The following is an 8881-nucleotide window of genomic DNA, read 5'->3' on the forward strand; positions in this document are numbered from 1 at the left end:
GCCACAACCATGTTTTAAATCAAGCTGTGTCACAGCATCACTGTACCCTCTATTAAGAAACTTGCACAGATAGTGGTGTTAAATTTGCCCATGATACGGCAAACAGCACAAAAATAGGGCTGAGAGTAAAGAAATGGACAACTCGGACCCTGTCCCGTTTCTGTGCTCAGTCTCAGTTTTGCTTTTGTGCTGTTTGCTGTATTATTTCATTATGCTAACAAGCTCGGCTAACAACCACTTTGCAACAGATTTCCAGCTAGGAAGTACTGCAGAAAAGTCCAATTTTAGCGCACCCACCTTGAGTGTGCGCAGGCATCCCTCAAGGGAGGCCATCACAAAGTAGGCGGCCCCTAACCCCAGCACACGGTGCAGCATGGGCCCCAGCCTGGGCTTGACAATGCCAAAGCCCAGACTGACCACCACCACCAGGAGCCGTGCCAGGGACCGCTTGAGGCACGACAGCACCTCGGCAAAGAGCACGGCCCCTTGCACCGAGCAACCGGTTGCATTGATCGACTGGTATTCGGCGTAGAAGACTGCCTTCTCCAGCATGCCTACACAGACAGGAGTGGACATCTAGTATATAGCCTAGAAACAGCGCACACTTTGTACTCATTTGTGAAAGCTGCTCCAATCACAACTGTAATTTATGTAAATCTTTTTTTTTTATAATGACAGCTATAGTGTAAATATTAACCTCACTTTTTTATTGCATTTGTAAACACCCGAGGTAAAAGGGATGCATGCTCCCTACCACATTTGAATTGCCACCCAGCAGTGATCATTATAAGAAAACTTGCACAGCTGTATTACCAGTGCACACGATGACTGAACACACCCACTTCCATTTAAAAAAAGTTAAGACAGCACCACTTAATTAGTAAGCTATCTCTGCCTTTTTTATCACTACAGAAAATATAACACTGGTAAAAGAAGTTGGCAGACTCTAGCAGTTCCTTCAGCTTTGAGCTCGATTACTGCAAAAGCAGAATAATCAGCAGAATAAGCAGAATCAAGATTAATAATGGACTAAATTAAATGGCCGTGATAGTGGCTGTGCAAATGAATGCATTACTCTGAACGAATTTCAGAGCTGAACATAAATTAGCTCGGTCAGAATGCCATGTAGCAACTGTATACAGTCCCAAACCTCGATATAACAAACCTCGATTTGACGAAATTTGCGATGTAGCTATTTTTATTTCCCGATTTAGGTTCTAACTGAATTAACGAAACCTCGAATTAACGAAATTCGCAATATAACAAAGTTTTTTTGCTCTACGTACAACTTCGTTATATCGAGGTTCGACTGTATTGCAACCAGTGTGCGCGGTCTTGCAGCATGCCTACTGAACCCTTAGGGTGTGTTCCAATTCTGGCCAGCTTTGGAAACAGTCTACGTAGACAGCTAAGGAGACAGCCGAGACAGCTTCGATTCCAATTAATGGAATGAGTTTCGAGCCGTCTACAAGACGCTTCTGCAACGTGACGCCACCTTGCAGCGACAAAAGAAAGTTGAGAAAGCACGCTTTATTTCTCTATTTTAAGTATTTTTGCTTGTGAACCATGAAAAACACGATGTAACTTGCATTAAGGGTATAGAAAAGCGTGTCTACATTTTCGCGTGCACAGACGACCTTCCCGTCGAGTTTTTAAACTTCCTGCTCAGTTACCATTTTGTTTAGACAGGAAAGTAGCCTGCATCGCTCTTTACTTTGATGCTGTCTTCGCAAGGCTGTCTACTTTGACGTCTTTGTGAGAATTGGAACGAGACTTAAGATGGCTGCTGTCAGCTTAGCAGTCTACTTTGCCGTCTACGGAGAGTATTGGAACACAGCCTAAGATACCAGTCAGGGCTAGGAGCACAGCACTCACCCAGAAAGATGACACCACCGATCCAGAACTGGATACGCAGAAGGTCTCGCCACTGGAGTGCCGACACAGCCAACCACACCACGGCGTACACCACGTACACGCCACACATTACGCCATAGAACTGCGAACCAAGAAGGCCAGCTGAGTCACCCAACCCAACGGCAGGTCACTGCGATCCGACTCACCGGCAGGAAGGGCCAGTCGACGGCCGAGAGGTAGCCATGGCTGCCCCGCAGGGACAGGTCCACTGCAGGAAGAGTGCTCGTATAAATTTAACTGTACAGCTATCTGGCAAATCAAGAAAATTTCAGGAAAGGGACAACCATGAAAATGTCTTGCTGTACCCTTCTGTGGAACTTTCCCAACTTTGCATATTTCCACTGAACTGATTTGCCGTATTCCGTGCCGCTGCTACAAGCTGTCAATTAACCCATTTCTGTCTGAATTTTCTCAATGGAGTGAAAATTTTATGTTATGCGCATCTGACGTCAGGGAAAAATAAAGAAAAATAGTCACTTGGGAGTTCTTGGCAATGAATCGAAGGTTTTTCTTGTAAACTGCCAAAAAACTCAATGCGCTGTAAGCAGCATGTGGTCCTTCAAAGTTCTTAATTCACAATTGTAAGGGTGCAAAATAAGACCACAGATTATTTGTAGACCATTTTTCTGCCACCCAAGGAAGGTGATTTTGTCACGTGGTAGTGACGGTCAGTAACACAGTAGCAAAACTGTGAATGACGAAACTACCTTTTTATTGGGCAGCAGGCACCACAGGTACAGCGCAGGGGCTTACCCTCAGCATGATGCAGTGCATAGACATTTGTGAAATTTTCACGAGAGCCATATTTATCTGTTGCACAAAGTGAACAAATTATGTCATTAGCACTGCCGACACTCACATTTGCGAAAATAGTTTTCATGTTTGTTTTTCTTGATGTCGGATATCATCGGCCCAGAAAGGGTTCATTCGTCCACGCTCTGCGACGTGCTAGCCTCCTGGTTAGCTCGGATCGTAGAGCAACTGCCTCGGAAAGGCATTGGGTCTAAGGTTCCAATTCCAGACCAGGGCAAATTTTTTCTTGAACAAAGCTTTCCTTCTGAGAAACCGGTGTGTATTTCCTTGGTGGCTTAGTGCTACTGTCGGGTGGATGACGATTTTTCCCTTACATGTGCAACTATTTGATGAGCAAGACTTGCTCATTTCCATCCTGTGTGTTTGCTGGTCTGTACTGCAGAATACTAACTGCCAGTCAAGACTTGTAGTTGAGAGTCCTCTCATCATAATAGCAGCACAAACTGTACAGGACATGAACACGATGGCAAGAATGCCTTTGCTTTAGACCTGCTTCTGCAGAAACTTTTTTTATTATTATTATTTTTTTTTGCAGTACTGCTTTTGGTGTACAATATATGTTAAGCTTTCCCTGAATAATATCAGTTAAGCGTAGGTGCTTATGTTGTACTCTCCTTTGTGTTCTACAAGTTTTTCTTTTAATTGTTTATTTATTTGTTATTATTATTTTTTTTTTATGGTGGCATGCCATAAGGCATAATGTGCATCCACAGCTCCAATACGGTATGTTAGATCCCAATCCTTACAACTGCTGGTGCAAATCTTATGGTCTCACTTAATTCCTGTTACTAACACTTTATATCAGTTTTTATAAGTGCTGTCCTTTGAAACCCGACTCCCATTTTATGTGCATCCCTTGATGTCAGCTAAACGCTTATCTTATTAACGTTACTATGTCTTCTCAAGGTAGTTTATGAGCTGGGTACCAACACCTGCCTCAAATTAATTTTTACAGCTCATTCAAATGGACAGCAAGCTGCTGGTCCCTTTAGGTGGCAATTCTGTTCACCAAGATTCTATGTACATGTACCAGAAGCATAAAGTAAAACATGAACAGGACATAACTGATCAGAACGTTTGTATGCGTAATTACATGGAATTACACTCTGCAGCCGGTTCTTACGCATGGAGTAGCCCCAGTGTATGTTTTGGAGTCTGAATCAAGCCACTGTTACAAATGCTAATTAACTGGAAATGAAGCAACTCGTGGGAGTAGTTTAAGCTTTGTTCGCGTTTCAGTTTATGTTGATAGTACATAGGCACACACAGTGTTGTACCTGCTTTGTTCTGCAGCCAATGCCCTACAAGAGCCCCTGTTTACATCTGGCAATAAACACTGTCTCAACTAGGGGTTGCTTCACAGCCTCATTTGCCCGAGCTATCTAGGGCTGCAATTTATTTGCACCCTGAACTGGGAAGGTAACGACCCGACCGTGCGTGCAGCCCACTTTCCACCCTAATGATGACGTGGCTCCATCGGTACTGCATGCATATTAACAACTTATGGAAACACACCATAAAAAAAAAAAATTTTCTTGTTGAGCTTTCTTGTTGGCATGAATTTTCAGGCTAAATGTCGTTGGCCAACACTGAATGACGGGCAGCAAGCTACATTTGTCAGATTAGAGCGGGAACACAGGACAAGGAAGAAATTTGGCACATGACAAGCTTTCTGTTGAAAGCACGGTCAGAGGAGACACACCGATACAAGATCCCCAGCTGCCGAGGTATCACACATGTAATGTAAAGCGAATGCAATGTGCACCTGTTTCACATCTGACTAGAACTGTCTGTACAAATTCTAAACAAAGCCGTAGGTGGCTTGTGGTGAAGTTCGCTTTCGGTATTCTGTCTTGAATTGCCCCCCTACTGCTGAAAACTGTTTTCACAAATTCTTTGTATATGCTCATCCTCGGTATATTTTGCACATTTAGATAAAAAATAAACATTTCCCTTGGGTATTTATGTGTCTCGTCTTTGAAGGGTTAATGCATGGCCATCTGAACCAACAACCAGCTCAATACTCGCTGCTGCCATCGGCTGGAGCATGGGTGCTTGTCACACTGCTGTGGGTATCTCACCTTGCAAGGAAAAGTTGCCCTCAGAGCGCACATGCAGCAAGAGCATGTAGATGCCATCCTCGTTCACGCTGGACAGGGGCGGCAGCACTGTTGGCTGGACTGCCGTCCCATTGCCTCCTGCAACTGTGGTATGCCGAAACAGTACGGCATTGTTCAACAGTGCTGCCCAGCCATTTCGAGAGTGGCCGGGTAGACAAACTGAAAAGAGCTGCAATGCTCGTGGGCACAACAGATTTCAACAGTGGCATCAACCTTAACTTGTTCTAGTACAGCCTTCTGACCGACTCTCGCCTTTGCTAAAAAACAGCATTTTGCTGCTTGATATAAACACCTGACATTAAAACTTATTCTCTAGCAAGAACTGGCGAGTATTACAAGATTGGGCTCCCCTGGGCTGGCTTGTAAGTGGAACTGGTTGGATCGTCCCTCTGCGCTGTTGTGTGCATGTCCATTGTGACAGCAGCATTGTGACGGCATTGTAACGGGTCATGTGAGACCACCCAGGTCAACAGACTAATGTTGCCACAGTTTAGCGCGCATGCGCACCGACCTTGCCAGCACTATTCTTGGGTTTAAGGCAACTTTGAGGAGAATGCCAAGGATGATGCCATAGTGAATATTTCCAGTGAACTTAAGGGGGAAGTTAGGGGCAATGCTGCATCTCCTTAACCCCACTTATCATCTCACCTTTTTATTTTTTATTCATTTTATTCTCACCCCACAGAGCCATTCATTCTTCAATAAAACTGATTCATTCATACCTCCTGCCCCCCACCCCTCCCTGCCTTTTGATCTCGAAGGCTAAGCGTGTTTGTCATGGCACAAAGATAACATGCTTAACATAGTTGCCCTTCAGCCCATAAGGACTGCTACTACCTGCATGCTTTGGGGCAGCAGTGGTATAGTGAAAGTCATCGTGAAATCGGTCTATTCGTGACAGAGCGAAGTAGTGAAGTTTTGAACAAGAGATCACCAACAGTGCGGCTCAGGTGGAAGGGAGGCCAGTGAGCAGGGCCGCTATCTTGCACAACTTCGAAAAGCCGACATTCGGTTTCACCTCGCGCTATTGGCCTAGACTGGCCTAGGCCTCAATATCGGGGCGGCCAGGGCAATCGCGTGAGACGAAACCAGGGGTGCTATCTTGTACGCATTTGAAAAGCCGACGTCCAGTTTCGTCTCAAGCGATGGCCCAGGCCTCGCGAACATCGCGGCCTATAGCCAATTTAGGGCAATCGCGTGAGGCGAAACCGAACGTCGGCTTTTCGAACGCGTACAAGATAGCGGCCCAGATGTCGGCTTTTCGAACTCGTACAAGATAGCTTCCCAGGAGTGAAGCTTTCAGACCATCAGGCCCGAGCACTTAACCTCCCACTGGACCAGGCCAGCTGTGTGGAAGTGCGTTCACATGGCGACCAGAGAAAAGCTATCAAGCCACATCGAGGGCAGAGGTGAAGCCATTAGAATTTGTGTCCCTCTTCAAGACCTGTACTGAGCCAAAATGGCCCATGGCTGTTCTACAGAATAACTAAATCACATATTACAACTATAGCCTATTGATGTAAGGTTATGTCAAATGATGCATTATTAGCGCACCGCTGTGCTGCCAGTAAGTAGTGATCTACGTGTTGGTGGTGAGCTCATGCGAGTGCGCTACGGCCGCTGGTCTCATAAACGTGTCACCCTGTTCGTTCTGGTGGTAAAAAGGTTCAGGCTTGCAACACCTTCCACAGAATAACTAGCCGTATTATGCGACATGAAAATGACATTTGATGTTACATTGAAATACATGATGCATACCTATATGTTTCTTTCGTATGTCACATACCATTTTTTGGTCGTGAATGCTAGAAGTCTCTTTAGCTTTAGTAGCATTCCCTATTGTGTATGAAACCTAGTAGTGTCAAGCTGAGCCACCTTGAGGTAGATGTCCGCAGTATGAGCACCCTAGGCAAGGTGCAAGAAAAGCATGTGCATTCCCACTGAGGCGTGCATTTTTGGGTAGCACTTACCCTTGGGTTTCAAGCTCTGCAGCTGAAAGAAAAGGAGAAGGTCTCAGCACTGGAGCTCGCAGACGGTTCGTCGACTCACCGGTGGGTGGTGCCGCAGCGCGCCCAGGTCGATCAGGTGCAGGCACTGGTGGCGCTCGTCTTCACCGCGACTGTACACTGTGGCCAACTCGAACAGCTTCGCGCCGGCGTTCAGCCCCGCAAGCTGTTCCTGCGTCTGAGGCGCGATCCACGTAAGCCTGGGGCCGGGGGCCCTAGCTCTTTGCTACGCACCAGAAGGTCGACGTCGAGGAACTCCTGGAAGCAAGGGCTGCGGTACATCGTCCAGCCGACCTGCAGCGTCAGCGCGTCCCCGGGCACGCTCGCTTCGCAGGAAACTGCGGCACAGAAGGCACTGGTTGCTGGCGGCCGCATTTTTTTGCACGTCAAGGCGTCATCCGGTGTCGCCATCGCTACGCGCTGGTATCCACAGCTCGCGGTAGCCGTACGGCGACGCCGAATGACGACGCGGTTAGAGCGCACGAAGGAACGCTTCATCCGGTCATCATGACACACTTACTTGTCACAAAGACCGTGGATCCATTGTACAGGCTCTTCTGAACGGCAAAATAATGATTGGACACCTGCGACCACCGAGAAAGAAAGAAGGGTCGGGCGGATCGTCGTCAAAATCGCGCGCGTTAGGTGCACAACACAAACACACAAGTGGCGTCGGCGCAGATTTCGCACGCTGCGGGCAACGTGATGCGAAACCAACAAGCACGCAACACCCGGCAAAACTTTCATGAAGCACTCGATCGGCGGATTTCGAACACCGACGCAAACAGAGAAACGAGAGGCAAAAACACGCACGTTATCAACCTTGAACGACCACTTCCCCTGGTCAGGAAAACAGTTAGAAGGAACGCACAGCAACAAAAGACTGAAATATAACCGCATCTTCTTGAAACATTCACAGCACTATGTTTTACACAGATCCATGGGGTGGTTATCGCGACAGCACATACATACACTCGAACAGCATGACACACGCTCATCAGAAAACAAACGGTGTCAGGCAAAGCGCACTTGCGCACACAAATACATGACAGTTATTCGTTTATACTCGTTAAAGTTAAACAAAGTGACAAAATATAAAAAGTGTGCTAAATGCGAATTTTTGCAGATAATGTGTCGACATTGCACGTCTTAACAATGACCTTTTAGATTGGTTTTTATTACCACTAAAAGACAGATATCTCGAAGGCCATAATTTTGCAGTGCCTTTTAGATTGGTTTTTATTACCACTAAAAAAAGGCATCTCGAAGGCCATAATTTTTCGCACTGCAAGCGCTGAAAGTGATTGGGGATAGCGCGCGCACGCAATCCCCCACTTCCCCGCATCCACACGCACGCACAGCTAATTACCTTGCGCACACAAGTAGGAGTGCTAAACCGCTGGCAGATGATCAAGGTAGTACGCTGGTCACAGGCGTAAACAGCTGAAAGAATACTGCCTGCATTAATAAACGACGGAAAAGCTCAGGTTCTCTGAAAGAACACCTGGAACAATGGGTGACTTGGATTGTCCTTTTTAGTAATCTTTGGTAGCAACTAGAACACAGTTTTCTAATCTCTCTCTCTCTTTTTCTAAGCTTGGGTGGGGGAAGTCCACTGTTTCATTTTAAGTATCCTTCGGGAAGTAGCTGTAAATTAATTGTTGAAATATTATTAGTCACAAAATTTTGTCTAAGTTTTTGAGCTCGTTGCGGGGCAGAAATTAAGGCCATAAGATAATGCACTATCTCTTTGTTCGGTAAGCTGTCAGATAAGATGTTAACATTGTTTGGTGTTGGACTCCTGGCTGTTTGCTTCTAATGCATATAAATATGTTGCACAGTTGCTCACGTTATGCAAGAGCTACCAATATTGACAAAAACTTTCTTTTACAATTTCAACTATAAGTACACTGCTCAGTAGCAAGCTGGCGCTTAGTGAGAAGCTTTCTACGTTATAAGTAGTGACTTAGCTAATCAAGCTTGTTTTAGGGTCTCCTTCCATATCGACAAATTCTGGCCAGACATTTT

General features: G+C 45.9%; 1 protein-coding gene across 2 annotated transcripts in view; it reads right to left on the bottom strand.

Moving 5' to 3' along the window:
* The window catches only part of LOC119457618 (transmembrane protein 87A), a 99287-nt gene that overhangs the window by 5100 nt on the left and 85306 nt on the right, over positions 1-8881 (bottom strand). Inside the window, exons 1-9 of one of the 2 annotated variants that reach the window (XM_037719239.2) lie at positions 7667-7863; positions 7374-7437; positions 7088-7191; positions 6897-7031; positions 6818-6839; positions 4809-4931; positions 2061-2122; positions 1876-1996; positions 298-554 (exon numbers count right to left, since the gene is read on the bottom strand). In XM_037719239.2, the coding sequence (XP_037575167.1) occupies positions 298-554; positions 1876-1996; positions 2061-2122; positions 4809-4931; positions 6818-6839; positions 6897-7031; positions 7088-7191; positions 7374-7437; positions 7667-7753 (975 nt within the window). In that variant the 5' untranslated portion in view covers positions 7754-7863. Of the gene's footprint in view, positions 1-297; positions 555-1875; positions 1997-2060; positions 2123-4808; positions 4932-6817; positions 6840-6896; positions 7032-7087; positions 7192-7373; positions 7438-7666; positions 7864-8881 lie in introns of those variants that run through there. The other variant, XM_049670280.1, reaches the window with a different exon arrangement.

This window comes from Dermacentor silvarum, chromosome 7 (assembly GCF_013339745.2).
Source record: "Dermacentor silvarum isolate Dsil-2018 chromosome 7, BIME_Dsil_1.4, whole genome shotgun sequence".
Lineage (NCBI taxonomy): Eukaryota > Metazoa > Arthropoda > Arachnida > Ixodida > Ixodidae > Dermacentor > Dermacentor silvarum.